Below are 20752 nucleotides of genomic sequence, written 5' to 3' on the forward strand. Positions count from 1 at the left end.
AGGTAACTTTACACGCCCAAAATATTTAGGTGACCTAGATGTATCAGTAAACTAATCTGTTCGTTTAGAGTAGGGAATTTACCAGTTAGAGTAAATACAGCAATGTATGAATATATTCACTGCAGAGATAGAATATGTCTGATATGTAGCACAAAAATCCCCACCCTAGTATCACTTTTTGTAATGTGTCTTATTTGTGTTGTACTAATGAGAAAGTATATACTCTTGAATATTTGTATAAATACAAACATCCAAATATTTTACTCATATATGCACGTGAAAATTATCGAAAATACAGGTAACTAGGTATATATGAAACACAACAGCTAGAACAATCGACTTCGTGTTAAGACTATGTCTTGAAATACAAGCATGGATGAATAGTCATGATTTACAAAGTAGAACGTTTATGTAATTAGTGATGTATATATGTCTACCATGAAATGATGTATCGCATATTAAATTGTATGTAATTTCGTAATAATAATAATAATAATAATAATAATAATAATAATAATAATAATAATAATAATAACAATAACAAAGGTAACAATAATAATACCAATAATGATAATAATAAAGACAACAAAAACAACATCAACAACAACAACAACAACAACAATAATAATAATAATAATAATAATAATAATAATAATAATAATAATTTTATTATTATTATTATTATTATTATTATTATTATTATTATTATTATTATTATTATTATTTAACATAGTTTTTCATTTTTATGTGAAATAACATTTGCTGATACAAATTTGCCTCTTTGTATCAGTTTGTGTTTTAGCCAGTATATATTTTGGCCAGTGACGCTTGCTTTACAAGAATTTCGAGGCAGTAACAAATACAACCGTAGAAACAAATGTAAGCTATTTTCTGTTGTTTCGTTGTTTATGTGTTTTCTTCCCTTCTTATTTGTATTTAATTTTCTGTACAATTTTACATTCAGTAAGGGAAGCATGATTCTTTCAGAAAGAGAGATAAATAAAAGTTTTCTTTATGATATTTATTGATTATTTCTTAGCTAATATTTCTTTTAGGGAAACAACACTAACGCAATGTTAAGTTACCGAAAGTTTACAAATTTTATCCCAGTGTCGTAGTCGGAACCGGAAGTATAATTATTCAGAACCGGAAGCTGTAAAAGTACACAGAACCACATGTTCAGTATTTACCTGGATCATTGAAGTAAAAGGTCTCAGATCTTTATGATTCTAGTGAGATAAAAAAAAATTATTTTCAGTAACTGGTGCGTCATAAACTGCTGATTTTTTAACTTTGTTGCTACATAGACCTTAAAGAGGGTTATTCCATTTGGCTGTTTGGCGGTTTCAGTAGGGGTTTCACTAAACACCCCAAAGACACCCCAGGACACCCCAAGACGCTCCAAGAATACCTTAAGACTGTACATAATACCTTCTTTAAATTTCAACAACAACAAACAAACAAAGATAAACTGCCAATATTTAATTTGGCGATTTTTGTGTAACTGGAAAAGAGTGAGTTTAAGAGTTGCCAAGGGAAATAACTCCCGTTTTGACGAGTGTTTGGGTACAGTAACGTGACTATTTATCAACATTTATCAGTAAGTAGCAATATCACAGCACCAGGAGGAGGCGAAATAATTTAATGCGTCATATAAGTCGTTAAATAAATTAAACTAAATGACAAATTGTTTGTATATAAAATTATTAGTATATCATAAACAATTTAACTATTTATCCTTTCCAGTATTTTGTCAGTTATTAGCGTATTGCATAAACAATTCAGTTCATTTGTTTGTACGTCTTTAATGTTTATTGGACCTCTCATTGACAGGCCTTCTTTGCTTACCAGGGTTTCTTGCAGTTCCTTTAGCTTTATTAATTACGGTGTATTTTTCATCTTATTTTTTTTAATGTACTTTGATTTTTGCGTGCATTTTGAAACTGTTACTGTCGAAGGACAATGAATCTGCTATACCTAAACAATTTGGATGTAAACTTTCACAAATAACTCATGATATATATATATGCTCTTCATAACAATGGAACTGAATTCCACTGTTGAAAAACAATTTCATGCTGCATAATATCTTTAAATTCTTGAATCACTACTGAATGTACAGCATTATCTGCAAATTTCCTTTATTGCTGTATTTTGTACCTATAAGATCAAAACTCATGCTGATGATTTTTTTTTTGTTGTTGTTGTTGTTCTAGGGTTTAACGCCATTTTTCAGCACAAGATAGGCTATACATGGCGGCCAGTATAACTGGTGGAGGAAGAACCCTGGAAAACCCAGGGAAGAACCACCGACCCACGAGAAGCTACTGGCAGGCTTTCCCACGTACCCACGCTAGCCGAGCCTTGGACTCGAACCCACGCAGACAGAGGTGAGATGGCAGTGATCCGGAACGGTGAGCGCTTTAGACCACTCGGCCACTCGGGGCCCCTCATGCTGATGAAACAGTGCATAACACGAAGATGTTTTTATCATGAGTATAAGGGCAGCTGCAAACATCTATTTATACCAGAACTATGTTCAATACCCTTAAATCTTTAAGTGCATTCCTATTAGTATATGCTTACATATGCTGTTGTTTTAAGTTGTGCATATGTGAAGTTCTAATATATTTCTGTTTTTCTATGGCAGTAGTTGACAAAATAATCCAGTTGTTGTTTTATGTCATAGTAATATGCTGACTTTCTTTGGCCCAAGTAAAGTACCAAATTTTTAGGTTCATTAATTAAAAGTTGATAAATACATTTGATGTTAAGTGGGTCCTATTATTGTTCTTTTTACATTTAATTTCTTGACCACGTGAATTTAATATTTTTAAAAGAACATCTCAAATTGCTTATGGATGCTTATTTTTAAAAATGATCATTGTCAGCCACCCCCACCCCCATGGGCCAAAAGTCCCAGTCATTGTTGTTGTTGTTGTGGGGTTTAACGCCATTTTTCAGCACGATAGGCTATACATGGCGGCCAGTATTAATGGTGCAAAAGTCCCAGTCAAGTTATATATATATATATATATATATATATATATATATATATATATATATATATATATATATATATATATATATATATATATATAACAGGTATATATGGTGGCGGAAACGTGATGGCAGTATGGCTGCTATTTTTTTATTTAAGGTGACCTCTCTTTTTAACATCCTGTATGGTCTTGTAAAAGCCGATTCATATCACTTGCTTGTTTTTAATCCCAGCAATGCGTTTAATGTTGCCTTAACTTCACTGTGCACCGTTTCTGCCATATCGGCATGTGTACAATTCAAAACTGAAGTATATTGGATGTTTGATGAAACCTGGCAAACAAAACAAATTATAAATGATCAAGAGGTTAAATCTGATGACATTGACATTTTGATGCACATTTTCTATGGGGACTTTTTTCAAAACATTTGTTAATCCGATCCTGCATATATTACAGTGTTATTCTTTGGACCCTTAGAGCACCACATTATAACAGGTTTTACCTGTAATTTCATTGACCAAACAGTCTGGTTAGCTTGTACTTTGGAATAATAAAAAGAAACTAATGATTTGTTTTGTCTAAAGGTCAAAGGTCGTGGTCATAGTAAATGTAAAAACTGTAATGTATCACTCATGATGCTCTTGTTGAAGAATATTATCATCTCCTAAAATAAAGAACTACTACTGGTAGAGGAAAGTAAAGCTAAGCCATTATTATTAGTGAATTTGATGACAGACAATGTGTAGAAAACTGTTTAGAGAACTCCAAATGTAAATTTTAATGGCTGGCTTGAGGTTCAGTTAGAAGTTGAAAATCGAGCTTTGTTTAGTCAGATCTATTATTACTTTTATAACCTTATTCTTTTTAATGATTACATTTAATTTGCCTTGTACTATTATAACAACCTGCTAATTTGTAAATCGAGCATTTTGATGTTTTAGGTATAATAGCAAAATAAAATGTCATGTATTTACTCCGATAGAATCAGATTATGAGCATTAAGTGAAAATTCATAGCCTCAGTAGGATAATTTTGAAATGAATAAATTCAGTTGTATCCATTGTAACTATTTTGTAATTTCTGGCATAATATTTCTTTCAGGATGCCACAATAACATGTCAGGTGGAGCTTGAGCATGCATAGTCTGGGGTACTTTGCAAAGCACTGTAAGGATTGTCATGGACATCGACAAGTCTTTTGGAAGATACAGATAAAGAGAACATAACTCTCCATACAAGTTTGACATTTTTTCCGTACAAGTTCAAAAAACGTGTAGAGAATTGTGCAACAGAAAATTGAAAGTGTCAACAAGAAAGCTTGATTGACTTAAAGAATTTGTTCAAGGCACTGAACAAGGAAATCATAAAAAAAGCCCATCTTTTTACCATTGTCTATGGTAGATAGCTCTGTTGATTTTTTGTTAGATGGACTTGAAAGACAGTGTAAGGGAGATAACTTGAAAGGATGTACTTTTACATGTGACCCACAATTTTATGACAATAGTTTTTGTTCATAATAACATTTCTTAGAAACTTTGGAATACAGTTTGTGCAATTCCAATAACAAAATTCCAAATGCTGAATTGTTTTTGTAAAAGATTCAATATTATTGTCACTATTCGAAGATCTGTTTTGAGGAACTTTGGATGGAGCCAGATTATATCAGCTAACAGAGAGCATAGTCAAAATTTGTCAACGAGGTCAAGTGACAGAAATCCAGTATTACATCCTTTGAAGGTACTGCAGCCTCATGTTGCCGTGCCACTCATTCCAGAGGGTAGCCATCTATTTGATCCCAGCAATGAAGAGATCATAGAAGCACAACAAATATTCATACCCATGCGGAAGGGCAGCATCAGGTTTTTAAAAGGGGCAGTATATACTGAGCAACTTCCAGAGTATGATCTTCCTGAGGTAAATTTTGTCCCAAACATAAAGACATGCTTTACCTGTCATGGCATTTTTGTGCCTTAAGCACCAAGACTTGCTATTCACATTATAGTGTTGTTGATATATACCTGTTTTGCTTCTTTATATTATTGTACATGTACACCTCTCCCTCGATAACTCGTGCACATCAGGGTCCAAAAACACAGACCGCACTATAAGTCCGCTAGATGTCCTGAGGAGCACACGGGGGTGGGAACTGGGCTGTTTAATGACTGATGAAGTTGTTCGTTATTCACTGTCAATTAAATTTATTTTCATAATGTCCAACATCTGAAAGATTGTTAACATGATTCCAACTGGTTTCAACAGCCAACACAGTACGCGAAAACATTTGTGTATTATGCCAGGGCTGTTTGTTTTGTTGATCTGTCTGGTTCCTGGAGTGATGTTTAATAATATTTTTTGAAACAAGGAGACTACGAAGCAGGGAACCAGACTAACTGTTGATACACTACCAAACAAGATTCTTTTTTATCAAAACACACATTTATTTCGTGAGACAATTGTCTACGGTGAAACTCAATTTTTGCATTGTTCAATTAGTAAAATGTTGATACTGAGATTTCATTGCAGGTAATAGTGAAAACTTCTTATCATCCTTGAGGATATCTGTATGTGCAAATTCAGGAATTATCTGAAACTTGTATTCCCCACTATAGTCCATATGTGTGTTACAAAGCTCTTTATTTTATGAAGTACTTGTTTCTCTTGATTGTCTTGATATCTTTAATCACAGTTATGATTGAGTAGATTAATTTAAGGTACATGTAGTTTAATTAGATTACATACACAACAACATTTATAACAGTGTTCGATGTTTCAACTGAAATGAGTTATATGACATACAATCAGGACTGCTGGTTCTTATGCCTGTAGGATTTGCATGCCTTTTAACTTTTTTTATTCCACTGCCTTTATTTGGTTCAAAAGACATATATAACGTGATAATAGAAAAGGATTCCCACTTTTTATTTAGTGCAACAATACAAAACAAATGCTTCTGTTAGTCTGAACACGGTGGGCACTTAATTAGGTTCCGTGAGAAATGCTCGCGGACATAGTTGTTACAGTAAATTGAACATTTCACGTTTGATTACACGAGGACACATTGCATTTATGATGATTACATTTATAAGGAACTAAAATATAGAACTAGAACACAAATTTTAATTGATACAAAAATTATTGGTATTTATTTAATAATGTACAGCCCAAACTAGGCGTGACATTTTCATTGATCAAAATTTCCTTGAATATCGTTAATTGCAGTGTAGTAAGAATGTTGTTGGAAAGAAAATGTAACAAATTATATGACTTCTTATTAAAAATTGATATTTCCTAATGTTGATTAAAATTTCCAGGTCTCATCTACTGTTTTCGATGATAAAATGAGCGATATATAAAAGTTTTCTATTACCAATTTTGATCACGATTTTCTTTAAGCTCAACAATTAGGGATGAATATTTTGGTTTAAAAAATGGGATCCATGCCTGATTTGTATTATAAGCAGTTTTGCGAGTTATCAGTGTGCGAGTTATTGAGGGAATGGTATATATCCTGTTTGCCCAGAAATATTGAGAAAATGTTGACAATTTGGAGTGAGGATTCTCATTAGGAATCATGAAATAAGAGTTGTTGAATATGCTTCAGAAATTTGAATTTCTGTTTCGTCAGCCAAAAATCATATTCTTTTTTACATGGCACAATATTTATCAAATGATATGTCATAATTTTTATATAACACAGTATCATATCATATATTATACAAATAGCTTAAGATGTCATATATTTCTTTATTGTAATGCCACTGAATGATTTTGGCAGTTCATTAAAGAAAGAAAAATATTTGCCTAGTCTTGTCATGTAATTTGGATTTTGATTGCCTTGTCTGGTTGACCTAATTGCCACTTATTATTGTGAGCTGTCCTCCCGTTAGCTGGTGGTAGCTAGCAGTCATACGGCATGTGCCAGTAGCTAATCCAGTCTTCTTGTAGCATATTGAGGTTGTTTATTGCTTGTGATCTTGTGAGCAAACCTACTAACTTGTGTACGTGTTTATTTCTAAAGTACAAGTCATACTTCACCTGGGGCCTCGAGTGGCCGAGTGGTCTAAAGCGCTCTCCGTTACGGATCACTGCCATCTCACCTCTGTCTGCACCGGTTCGAGTCTCAGGTTCAGCCAATGTGGGTATGTGAGAAAGCTTGCCAGTAGCTTCTCATGGGTCAGTGGTTCTTTCTGAGGTTTTCCCGGGTTCTTCCTCCACCATTAATACTGGCCGCCATGTATAGCCTATCGTGTGCTGAAGATGGCATTAAACCCCACAACAACAACAACATACTGCACCTTAAGGTATTCAGTACCAGCTATTTCAGCTATTGGTCTTCTCTTTGAGATTTGGATTACACAGCACTTTAAATGATGAAGATTCATTTTGTATTGCTCCTTGTTGATCAGTTTGCCTTGGAAGACCATTATATAAACACTCCAAGAAATACATGTAACAGAATCTATTTTAAAGTATGTTTTTACATCAGGCCAAATAAGATGTGTGATCCAGTATAAACTGGACTGAATGTAGTGCTATCTCAATGAAAGTGCCATGTAGTAAAAATTAGACTCGACATCCATATTCCTTGATCCATTTAATGCCAGTTTGCAATTTTAAAAGTCTATAGTTATCAGTAATATTTGTTTGGAAGTTTTACGATTACAGCTAAGGTGCATATTACTCAACATATCAGACATGAATGGATTTCACAAAACTACTGTATTAATAAAGTTTTAGAACAATTATTACCTAATTTAAGAACAGTAAAGGCACATACATGACTGCATGGACATACACCTGAGAGTGTTTGTGTTGTGTGTGTGTGTGTGTGTGTGTGTGTGTGTGTGAGAGAGAGAGAGAGAGAGAATTATGTTTGCTAAACATTTATGCTTTTTTTGTAGAGACATAGTTGGGTGGGAGTTAATGCAAACTGAAGAGATAACATAATTCTTTCACATAGACACACACGCACACACACACACACAGTGACACAAACAGAGACACAACACACACACACTGAAGTTCTTGACACATGTAGTCATAAAAAAAATATGACAAATTAGTAGTTGCACTTGGCCACCCTTGGCAGTGATGTTATAAATAGGTTATGGGATGATGTGATTGGCTGTTGGTACATGATGACTGCTAGTTGCCACCTAGCTGGGGAGAACAACAATGATAACAATTCATAACAGTAAATGCCTACTATGGAACAATGCAGTCAAAATCTGTAGTAATTCGTACAGTATATACTCGCTTATAAGTTGAGTCTAACTGCAAAAAACAGCAAAGATCCTGATCTGCCATAGCATAATGATGTTTGTTCTACTGATTATTCCTAATAAACTGCACAGACCCAGATTTGTTGGTGCATTATACGACAGCAGATCTGGGTCTTTGAATTTTGACTCATAAGTGAGTATAGATGGTATTTATTTGTGCCATTAGTATTGAGTGTGTGAAAGGTGTGAGCTACAACAAGCTACTGTCCTGTGGCCAGTAACCAGCCATTTTTAGGACACAAAAGTATCATAATTTTTAAAGCTGTACCAATGTTATTTTTTGTTGATTATGCCGATACCGCATATAGCTGATTATTAAAATTTCTGATACTGATTATGAGACTGATTATTTCATTATTATTTGTTTTATAACAATGACTGGTTCAGAAACATAAACCTATTAGTGTAATGCAAGCAGGTATTTTGCCGTGTGAGTTATAAGAAGGTTGTTTATGTGGCACGTGACTTTGAACTTCTATACAAAAACAAATAGAAGTACATTGCGATTTATAGAAAACAACAATCACACAAACATAATACTTAAAAAAACTTTAAAACTAACGCTGATAAAACTTATGGTTTGCCAATTCAAGATATAAATGAATGAAAATGTATTAAGCTATTCTTTTGACTTACATTCAGTGATGCAGATCGCCATTACTGGATTTCAATAAATGACTAAAAAATGTTAATAACGATAGCCCAATAATAATTGAAATTAATAATATGCATGCTTTAAGGCTAAAGTTAGATGTCACTGTGCGCTGGCTACAGCTAATACTGAAAGCCTAGTTGAGGTAGGTTGTATTTAAGCAACAGTAACATTTCTCCCTTCTTGCCAAGTAATGATCCATGACGATCCAAAAAAGTCCAGCCTGTGCCACTAAACAGCTGCTCGCTCGGAACGCTTGAAGCTGGTACAGACAAATAGCATCTAGCTAATTTGGCCAAGTAAGGGAACTGAAACCTGTGAGCGTTCCACCAGCTGTATGTCTTCTCGTGGCAACAGAGGGCTGGCCAGATACGATTCAAGCATAGCTTCAATGGCGTCATCCACGTGGGTTGTTTCGTTGACAGTACGGACAGGTTCATCACAGGCCACAGAAAACAAATCCCGAAGATGCGATGTTAATGATCCAGTGGCATTTGTTTTAGTTTCAGTTTTTCTTTTGTTTTGGTCAGGGGTTCCTCCTGCTTGTCAGCTGACACAACTATGATGCATTCTGTTCAAAGCCAAGACAAGCTTCTTGTTTGCTAGCAGCATCAGAAAGGCGTGTGTTCAGTGATGTCAACATATCATGGCTCATCGTTTGAATACCTTGATTTGCTTCTTGCTTTCCAGCCAGCAATATTCAGAGCTTTTTCAGCATAGGAAGAATGACAGATACTGCTGTTTCGCTATCACTTACTTTCTTGGTAATGTCCATGAATGGGCCTAACATGTCCACAGTATTGTTGATCAAGACCCACTATTGGGCTGTTAGGCTAGGCAGGTCATAGAGAGTAGCGTAAGCCCCGAAGACTTGTTCTTTTCATTTAACGAAACCAACATATTGTATGTAGAATTCCAGCATATCTGGACATCCTGGACTAGTTTTATATGGGCAACACCAAATGTTTCCTGCTGCTGTTCAAGCTGCTATTGTGCCAGGATGGAGTGCCAGAAGTTGCTGACTATGGATTGCGTGATCGACAAAACATCTTTGACAGCTCGTTGCCATCACTGACAACAAGCTGCAGCATTTGTGCAAAACAGCTGATGCTGTTGATTTCAGCCAGACGCATTGCTTTAACCATGTTTGCACCTCAATCATGCAGAAGAACATGGATATGAGTTTTGGAAATGTTATATTCCTCGCATAATTTGTCCAGTTTGCCCGTAAAATACTCTCCTGCGTGTGGTTCATGAAGAAGTGTTGCTGCTAAAATCACTGGTTTCCGCTGAAAGTCTTCCGTCAGCCATTGTGCTGTAATCTTCAACAAGGCTACGCTGATGGATGGGTCTGACCACACATCAGAGGTCAGACTAAGGTCAGGTTGGGCAGAAACTAAATCATGCACCTTGCTTTGTATCGCCTTATGCATGTCAGGTATCAAAATGTGGAAAAGTACTTCAGACTTATAGCATGGTTCTGCTTTGGCCATCAGACATTGCAGTCCAGTGTCTTCAACAATGGAAAATGATTGCACATCTACTGCCATGAAATCTGCAATAGCTTTGTGCCAACTAATAGCTCTTGGGTCGTCAGATGTGAATGGCTGCTTCCAGTACAGCATGGCGTAAATAGAGTATGAGTATTGCTGCAGCTGCTGAGGTTAATTGCACAGCATCCTTTTTTTTTTCATCTGCCAAAAGCAGGCCATGTTTGACGATGTGCTTGCAGTGCAAGTACTGGACAAGATTTGATGTCATATAGATTTTAGAATCCTTTCCACCTCTGGAAATGAATGCTTTGCACAGTGTGCAGTTTGCTTTGAATTCATCAACTGCATTTAATTTGAAGTAATTCCAGACTAAACTTTATTGTTTCTAGTTCAACATTATGCATAGATTTGGTAGTATATTTAATAGTGAACAATTGCTAATCAGCATTAATAATCCAATTGATTCGTGCTCTTGAAACAATGGTTAAAATCAAGTAAGTTACTACTAAGATGTCCATGTGGCTGGATGGATGCAAGAATCATGCTGCAAGTCACACGCTGAAGCAGCTCATCAGCTGGGGTATCCAGGGGTAACGTTGCTAGAGCTGGCATGCCAATATCAATGCTGCATAATATTTGTATGTCAGCGTTCAGCTGCTTCAGCATGAGACCACTATTTATTGATTAGCAACATTGCAGTACAGGCTAAAGAACAGATTAACTATAGTGAGTCATAGTTTCGTAGTAGTTGGAAATTTCACTAGCTCTCTAATCTGCCTAGCTATCTGCTAATGTGTATGCTGGAAGTTCAATGGCCACACGAGGCCTTATTGGCTGGTTGGCTGCTGTGATTGGGATGAGTGCATGAATGGTATTGATAATTTGTTGTGTGCAGACAATTAGCGGTAGTTTACAGCAAGTGTGTTAAAAAGTATTTACTTTTATGAATATATTGTCTTTCAATTAAACCCCAAAACAATCTTTATTCCTTAATTTTCACTATTTAATTCTGAGTTAAAAATCAAGACATGTCAAGATGAATGTTATGATTGAATTTATATTTTGGAAATTTGTTTACATTGGCACCAATTATTTCTGCCAATACCGATTATACCGATTGTACTAATAATCGGCCCGATATGAGTATGGCTGAATAATCAGTACAGTTTTAATATCTTTTAGATTTTTACTGTTTGTTATAGTAGTTACTGGTGTGAAAGTCCAGCAGGTTTTGAAAATTAATTTAAACAGGAAACTTGTAAATATAGTACTTATTTAACTTGTGTTCTAAATTTCTTATGAAATTAATACTCAGACTTGTATATGAGAACATAGTAGGTGAGTATTATCCACAGCAAGACATGCCAAGAGTAAGAATTGAGGATTGAAGGATGAAACATTGACACTGAAGGTAGAGTTTAAAAAAAAATTGTTATTGTTTCATTAGAGTTTGCTTAAAAGTGTTTTTCCTTAAATATATTTAATATTTTGTAGGCTGTTTCTGAACCTCTGTTGCTGTTGACATTAGCATTTAGTTCAGTTTCTCAAACAGTACTGCATGTACAATTATGAAACCTGAAGGGAATAGTCATTGTTGTTGGTACTATTTATTACTGGCAAAAGGAGGTCACAGTAACCTACATTTGATACACTAGTGATTTTGCTTGATATGTGTAATATTCCTCTTTAGAGAAAGTGAGACAGTGTATTCAGCGGAATTCTTTTATTTTGATCTTTTTCAGGTAGCATTTATTGGAAGGAGTAATGTTGGCAAGTCATCTCTAATAAAGGCTCTATTTACTGCTGCTGAAGATGAACTTAAAATTAGGACATCCAAGACACCGGTAATATGAGAAGCATAGTGTTTGCATTATGGGTAACAAATAGAGATTGTTATATAAGTGTCCATTTTCCTGTAATTTTAAAGGGGGTGGGGTGAGTGAGTATTGTGATACTTTCCGTCTGTCTTTCCTTCCTCCTAAACCACTGGTTGAAAATTCACCAAACTTGGTATATGGTTGCCCTATGTTATAACCAGTATGAGGAAATTAATTATGGGACCTCTTCCATGGAGTTCTATGGGAATGGTGTTAAAGTTGAAATAGGTGACATTTTCAAACATTTCTTTTTCTCCAAACTTATATGTTCATTTTGGATTAAAAAAGTCACGATCATGGGCCAAATGAAGAAAAAAAACCCTGTATTTCCAGAACATTTAAATTCTGTACCTGGTGCCTTGTCTAAACTTTGTAGGCTTACATTTGAGACAGGAAAGATGCCTATTGACTTAAAAGGTCAGAGGGACATCAAGAATGAAAATTATTTCCACAAAATAACTTGAGTTCTATACCACAAAGCATGGCCACACATTGTCAAAGGCTTGTATTTGAGTGCAGGATGGCACCTATTAAATTTAGGGTTTTAAATGTAAACATTCCCATTTTAATGCCATGACACCCATAAGCCTAGCATATGTTATAATTATTAAAATGTCCACTGATACAATTGACCATTGAAAACCTAGTTTTCTTTATTATTGCCAAACAAAGTTGCTTACTGAGATTAGTATAGTGGCCATGAAGTATTGCAATTGAATTAGGTACTTTTAGCTACATTTAATGATGCTGACCTGAAAAGTTACAGGTAGGATAAAATGTGTGATGCTGTGTGGAATGAAACTATAGTAACTTCGTTTCAGGAATATTAATGGTAACACTGTATGCTATTTCAGGTTACCAGCAGTAGGGAAATTTCATCACTGATGCTAAAATGCTTTTTACAGAGTTTTGTTTTGAAGGGAGAAAATAAACATTGCTGAGAGAGAGAGAGAGAGAGAGAGAGAGAGAGAGATTTCAGCCCTTTCTGATGCTATTTTTTAACCTTACTTCCACTGTTTAGCTAAAGCTTTTGTCAAGATTACAATCATCAGGTAACTAATCAATACAAATCACAATGGTCATGAAACCTCTTTCTCATATTGTGGAATATTTTATTTGATCACAAGGTGCTAGAGGGAAAATGCAGTGGAATACCTGTCTTTGTCATGATTATTCATTTTACAGCTACCCTGTTCTGATGCACATATATGTGATAAAATGTAAACAGTGTATAATACTGGTGTATGCTTCTTTAGTGCAATTATATTTGATGTATGTTTATTTAATACCGATGAACATGTAAATATTCTAAAATCTTTTTCAGTGTCATATCCTATAGTTTTTTCACACACAATCTCTTCCCCAAAATGATAATTATTTTTACACATTAGTTTTCATGCTTTGGAGAAAAAAAACCCCAAACTTTTACATATGAAAAATTACAGAGTATACGATAAAGCAATTTGAATGATATAATCCATATATAAGTCAATTCAGGGTATAAGATGAAGTCTACATCTGTTGAAAAAAGTATTGATCTATAGGCTGGCAAATACTACAATACACTGTTTACAGTATTCTTGTTAAATTAATCTCATATTTGCTTTTGGTCAAATTGGTTTCCGGAAACCGTAATTTTACAACATACTATTGGGTGAGAAGTCAAGGTGATATTTTTCTTCTCCCTTCATAATCCTGATATTTAACTCTTCATATTATGTTAAACCCTCAAGTTTTAGAATTGGTCCATTTAAGTTGCAGTCATTTCAGCGTAGTGCAATAGAAAATAGTTGGGTCTGATTTGGCATCCATATTGGGCACCAGAGAAGCCATCTTGAAAATATTTTTATCGCTAATCCTTCTGAATAAAAGTAATATTTCTTTATGGTTTTCACCAGAAAACTTCTTATGACCTCTGGTTGCAGATGGAGTATCTTAATTTAGTCTTGTCTGTCCATCTTTCTTTATGTTTGTACATCCATTCCAAGAAGTTTATGAGGTAATTATTCACAATACCTCTCAATGTAGAAAAAAGAAAATTGGCTAGCATCTCTCTCTCTCTCTTTCTCTCTCTCTATGACATTAGATTTTCAGGCCACTACAGAAATTTTAAAAAGAAACCAACACATTTTGTTTATTGTCAGAAATCTTGTTTGCAGCTTTAAGCAAAACCACATAAGGTAGAGAATGGACATGACCTGATTTTCAGGGCAATACACGTAGAGACTTGACATAACCTGATTTCAGGGCAATAAAGGTAGAGACTGGACATGACCTGATTTTCAGGGCAATACAGGTAGAGAATGGACATGACCTGATTTTCAGGGCAATAAAGGTAGAGACTGGACATGACCTGATTTTCAGGGCAATACAGGTAGAGAATGGACATGACCTGATTTTCAGGGCAATACAGGTAGATAATGGACATGACCTGATTTTCAGTGCAATACAGGTAGAGAATGGACATGACCTGATTTCAGGGCAATAAAGGTAGAGACTGGACATGACCTGATTTTCAGGGTAATAAAGGTAGAGAATGGACATGACCTGATTTCAGGGCAATACAGGTAGAGAATGGACATGACCTGATTTTCAGGGCAATACAAGTAGAGAATGGACATGACCTGATTTTCAGGGCAATACAGGTAGAGAATGGACATGACCTGATTTTCAGGACAATACAGGTAGAGAATGGACATGACCTGATTTCAGGGCAATAAAGGTAGAGACTGGACATGACCTGATTTTCAGGGCAATAAAGGTAGAGAATGGACATGACCTGATTTTAGGGCAATACAGGTAGAGAATGGACATGACCTGATTTTCAGGACAATACAGGTAGAGAATGGACATGACCTGATTTTCAGGGCAATACAGGTAGAGAATGGACATGACCTGATTTTCAGGGCAATACAGGTAGAGAATGGACATGACCTGATTTTCAGGGCAATACAGGTAGAGAATGGACATGACCTGATTTTCAGGGCAAATCAGGTAGAGAATAGACATGATCTGATTTTCAGGGCAATAACAGCAGTTGTTCAAATTTCTTTACATATTTTTGAACTTAATTTTTTTTTAATAAAATGCTTATTTAGAATGAATAAAGATAAACTGCTTGATGTCAGCAAATAAAACTTTTGCATGCACATCTATGTGCAGAGGTTAAATACCGTATAATATTATTTTACCATTATAGCTGTTTGTTTAAAAATTGTATATATTTGTCAAATATTGGACCTTTCAGCCTGCATTTGGAGAATGGAACATACATATTTTACAAAGACAAATCAAGTTCTTTGTATTTTAAAAAAATATCTTTTACTTCCCTGACATTCCAATAGATATAAAAAAAGAATTCAGATTTAGTTGCTGTGATTTTTAAATTTTTCATGGGAACCTATTTAGTACATTTGGTGCCGATGAATGTAAGTAAATGTTCAGTATTTAAATATGGACTTGGTTAGGTTGCAGTAAAAGAATCAGCTGGCTTATATTTTTGTGTTTAATATCAGAGTTGTATTTATTTAGAAGTTGTTTGTTATCATCTGATACCAAATCTTGATGCTAAAGAACCCACAGTATTTTTTACCTTTTGTTATGTAATATCAAGTCTTGCCATTATATAGTTTGCTTCCTAATATCAGAAATATCTCAGATATGATGTACAATGTTAAGGTTTAGTAATTCCAAAAGTTTGGAATAAAGCAGTCACACTTCATTTCTTTTCTATTGACATAGTGTAGCATGAAAGCACACTTACCTAGTCTTTGTTTTCATAGTGCATCATACAACAAAAATGTATATTTCAACACATTGGATCTTCATTTTAATTTTGTATTGCTAATCTGATGAAATTAAAGATTCCATAAGATTGAATGGCTTTAAATAATTTTACAGTAAATGTTTATTTCAGGGCCAGACAAAGACATTAAATTTCTTCCAAGTGGGCGACTTTTTCAGTGCTGTAGATATGCCTGGCTATGGATACAATATGCCAGCACATTTTGTTGATTCTGCAGAGCAATTTCTGAAGACCAGGAGAAAGTAAGCTCCTTTTACTAGATACATGTACAGAAATTATTAAAGTTGATATTTTAATCACCTGTACTCTCAGTCCTTTACAGCAAGTATCGCTAAGAGGAAATTACATACCAAGCTCTTATAGAAGGCTATTGGAACATACACTATATCTTTACAGAAGACTCTTGGAACATACACTATATCTTTACAGAAGGCTCTTGGAACACACACTATATCTTTACAGAAGGCTCTAGGAACATACACTATATCTTTACAGAAGGCTCTAGGAACATACACTATATCTTTACAGAAGGCTCTAGGAACATACACTATATCTTTACAGAAGGCTCTTGGAACATACACTATATCTTTACAGAAGCCTCTAGAAACATACACTACATCTTTATAGAAGGCTCTAGGAACATACACTATATCTTTACAGAAGACTCTTGGAACATACACTATATCTTTACAGAAGGCTCTAGGAACATACACTATATCTTTACAGAAGGCTCTAGGAACATACACTATATCTTTACAGAAGGCTCTTGGAACATACACTATATCTTTACAGAAGTCTCTAGAAACATACACTAGATCTTTACAGAAGGCTCTAGGAACATACACTGTATCTTTATGCAAGGGTCTAGGAACATACACTACATCTTTATGGAAGGCTCTAGGAACATACACTATATCTTTATGGAAGGCTCTAGAAACATACACTACATCTTTACAGAAGGCTCTAGGAACATCCACTACATCTTTACAGAAGGCTCTAGGAACACACACTATATCTTTATGGAAGGCTCTAGGAACATACACTAGATCTTTACAGAAGGCTCTAGGAACATACACTATCTTTATGGAAGGCTCTAGGAACATATGGAAGGCTCTTGGAAAATACGCTGTATCTTTATAGAAGGCTCTAGAAACATACACTACATCTTTACAGAAGGCTCTAGAAACACACTATATCTTTACAGAAGGCTCTAGGAACATACACTACATCTTTACAGAAGGCTCTAGGAACATACACTACATCTTTACAGAAGACTAGGAACATACACTATATCTTTATGGAAGGCTCTAGGAACATACACTTTATCTTTATGGAAGGCTCTCGGAACATACAGTATATTTTTTATGGAAGGCTCTTGGAAAATACACTATATCTTTATAGAAGGCTCTAGAAACATACACTACATCTTTACAGAAGGCTCTAGAAACATACACTATATCTTTACAGAAGGCTCTAGGAACATACACTATATCTTTGCAGAAGGCTCTAGGAACATACACTACATCTTTGCAGAAGGCTCTAGAAACATACGCTATATCTTTACAGAAGGCTCTAGGAACATGCACTACATTTTTACAGAAGGCTCTAGAAACACACTACATCTTTATAGAAGGCTCTAGGAACATACACTATATCTTTACAGAAGGCTGACATATTTCAGCTAGAATGGGATCAGTGCTAAAAAAAAATGAGTTTCCTCATATTTATCTTCTAGCCACAAGGCAGAGCTTTGTGTTTTGGTATGATCCATCTGTAGATCTATCTGTCTCTGTTACCATTTGCTATGCAATAACTTTAATTCTCCACCACATACAGTTGTCCAAACTTTGTGAATAACTTCCAAATGGGATAAGAAGGAAAAAAACCTTTTGATGTCAGGGTCGAACAGTAAAAGATCAGGGCAACTTTAACTAAAAGAAGATAAATGGTTTCTTCTCCAAATATATTAATCATAACTTATGAGAACTTCTACTACCTCATAAATCTAGCCCTCCCAGGCTCAGGTTTATTACTTTAAAAAGCTAAAGGTTATCTGCCCACCTTGGTAGAATTTGGATAGAATGATCTCCCTTGATAGAGACTGGCATAAAACCCCATAATTACTTAAGTTACTAGTTCTGATTGTGCAGAGTAGTACACTCACTACAGATAGAGGCCTTGCAGTCTGCATACAAGCATTTTGGAAATTTTCTACCTTAAAGGAGGTTGAAGAAGTATGATATTTAAAGGGATGTATACTGTAATCTCTAAATTTCCAACATTTTTGTTCTTTCTTTCTTCAACAATAAAATGTCATCAATTTGCTGTCCTCACACATTTAGGCATCCTTAATACACCGCTCCCTCGATAACTTGCGCCCGGATAACTCGTGATCCCACTTATAATGCGGTGTCCGCCTTGGCTCCCGATTTTTTCCAGAGAAAATGTATTTAAAATATCTTTAAAATATGCTGAACATGAAAAAATTACGATAAGAATTGATAAATTAAACCTTGATACATTGCTCGTTTTATCATCGAAAATGGTGATTAATGCCCGTAAAAATATAATCCATATTTTGAAATTTGCAAGTTCTAAAGAAGAATTAATTTCAGAGATCTCGGAAACGCTTAATTACGCGTATTTGGACGCCAATTTTTGATCTGGGAGGCAGAAAATCACTGAGGCGGGAGTCCTCCGTACGCCTGTAATAGGTGCGCGGGAAAATTCAAAGATTTGCCGGTCCTGTTTCAGCCACCTGCTTTGTGGGAAAATGTGTTGATCAGTTAATTGTGCTGATATTTACAATGACGGAATTCAGTGACTGAAAGACCCTTTTATGTACTGTTGCCATTTTATAAGAGTACATTAAAAAAAAAAAAGAACATGATGCAACAGCTAGGCGGCTAGTTCAAAGGCTTTGACTAGCGGCCGAGTGAGAAAATGTACTGATATTTAGTGATTGAATTCAGAGGCAGAAAGACCCAGTTTTGAAATCCTAGCGAGACCTCTGTTTAAAGATATCATGTATTATGTAGGTTTTTATGATAAATAGTTGTCAGTATACTGTAAATAAACAGTCTGGTGAAATAGCGATCAATGAAAACTTCTGGTAAATGCTAACAGGTGGCAAGAGAGAATGAAATAAACACCAATTAAATGTCTTCCTGTGTGAAAGTCACGTTCTAATCCTTTAATTCCGTTTCAGTGTAAACATTATAATCACAACATATTCTGTTCATTGAAAACATGAAAAGAGTCAATCGACTGTCACATCGAAACCCGTGAGTACTTCTGTGAGAACCTAATTACATGCACATGCCGGCTTTGTTTTGATCAACAACTTGTGAAGTGTTTGTTGCATTTTAAAAAAAAATCGATTACAAGAGACCTCAGATGCTGGATTAAGGGTCTTGGAGCTGCCTTTGACGTAAAGCAAAACAGTAACAGAGACAACAACAATGATAGTGACTTCGAATGTTTCAGTGAAACTGATGTCATTAATGCCGAGGCTGTTTGGGAGAAATTCATACAGACTCATGGTCGTGAGATGGGTGTTTCTCTTGATGATATGGAAGAGCGGATTTGTGCTGACAATGATTGCCCCACAGCCGAATACATGTCAGATGAAACTATAATTATTTCTATAGCGAACAAATTTGCAGCAGAAGACGATTCTAACTGGAGTAACACAAGTGTTGAAAGTGATGCAGACGCAGATTTTGCACCCCCACCCCTCTGCACAGGAAGCAATCAAATATTTTGATATTGCCATAAGGTGGCTGGAGACCCAAAATGTTGACTACGTAAAGCTCATGCAGCTGAGAAATCTGAGGGATTTTGCTCGGCGGCAGAGAAACCAAAGAGTAACACACACACAAAAAAATAACTGATTTTTTTCACAAAGTTAATTGATCTTTGTCAAAGCGTGGCACAAACGGCAAGTATTAACTTGTTCTAATTTACGTTGTTTTAAATTTGTAGACCAATTAAATATGTTAGTACTGATTAACCCTTGTTTTTTTTGTTTTCCATTTTACTTCTATCACATTAAAAAATATTTATCTATCTATTGTTCGATCAACACTGTTTCTCGAAAAGAGTCGATATTTTGTATATAAAAAAATTTCTAATTTGGATCAAAGAATAAAAACTAGAATGTATCCAATTCAACATAAAAATTAGTGACGTAGTACACAATGTGTGAAGTGGTACACATGTTAAGTGAACGGAAACCACGTGGAATAATGTTTTCGATGATCGCCTCAATATACTGTAATTTATCCTGAAATTAATGTTGTCCTATGAGGAAATAATAAAGTACACCGTTATGAAGAGATATTTATTAACATTTAATCTCAGAACGATTATAAAGTGAGTATTCAACAATATAATCTGTCTACCCCCCCACTTATTTCTCCGTTATGTCGTGAATCACTTTATTGGTTTTGGGCTTATTTTATAGGTCCCTCGATAACTCGCGCCTAACCTATAGTGCGGTCGATGTATCTGGACCCTGATGTGCATGAGTTATCGAGGGAGTGGTGTATGTATTTGCATGGGTCATCCTCTCACATTACTGTAGCTGAATTTAAATAGGTTCAGATCTGGTTTTTGATGTAGTAAACTTGTACAATATTGC

General features: G+C 35.1%; 1 protein-coding gene across 5 annotated transcripts in view; it reads left to right on the plus strand.

Moving 5' to 3' along the window:
• Positions 1-1145: 1145 nt before the first annotated feature.
• The window catches only part of LOC149797053 (GTP-binding protein 8-like), a 31405-nt gene continuing 11798 nt past the window's right edge, over positions 1146-20752 (plus strand). For 3 of the 5 annotated variants that reach the window (XM_089961721.1, XM_089961725.1, XM_089961726.1), the window contains exons 1-4: positions 1146-1210; positions 4104-4915; positions 12171-12272; positions 16222-16352. In XM_089961721.1, coding sequence (XP_089817847.1) covers positions 4577-4915; positions 12171-12272; positions 16222-16352 — 572 coding nt within the window. In that variant the 5' untranslated portion in view covers positions 1146-1210; positions 4104-4576. Of the gene's footprint in view, positions 1211-1241; positions 1265-1295; positions 1601-4103; positions 4916-12170; positions 12273-16221; positions 16353-20752 lie in introns of those variants that run through there. The other 2 variants (XM_089961724.1, XM_089961722.1) reach the window with 2 other exon arrangements.

The sequence above is a fragment of the Sinohyriopsis cumingii genome, chromosome 6, assembly GCF_028554795.1.
Source record: "Sinohyriopsis cumingii isolate HCF-2022 chromosome 6, ASM2855479v2, whole genome shotgun sequence".
In the NCBI taxonomy this organism is placed as follows: domain Eukaryota; kingdom Metazoa; phylum Mollusca; class Bivalvia; order Unionida; family Unionidae; genus Sinohyriopsis; species Sinohyriopsis cumingii.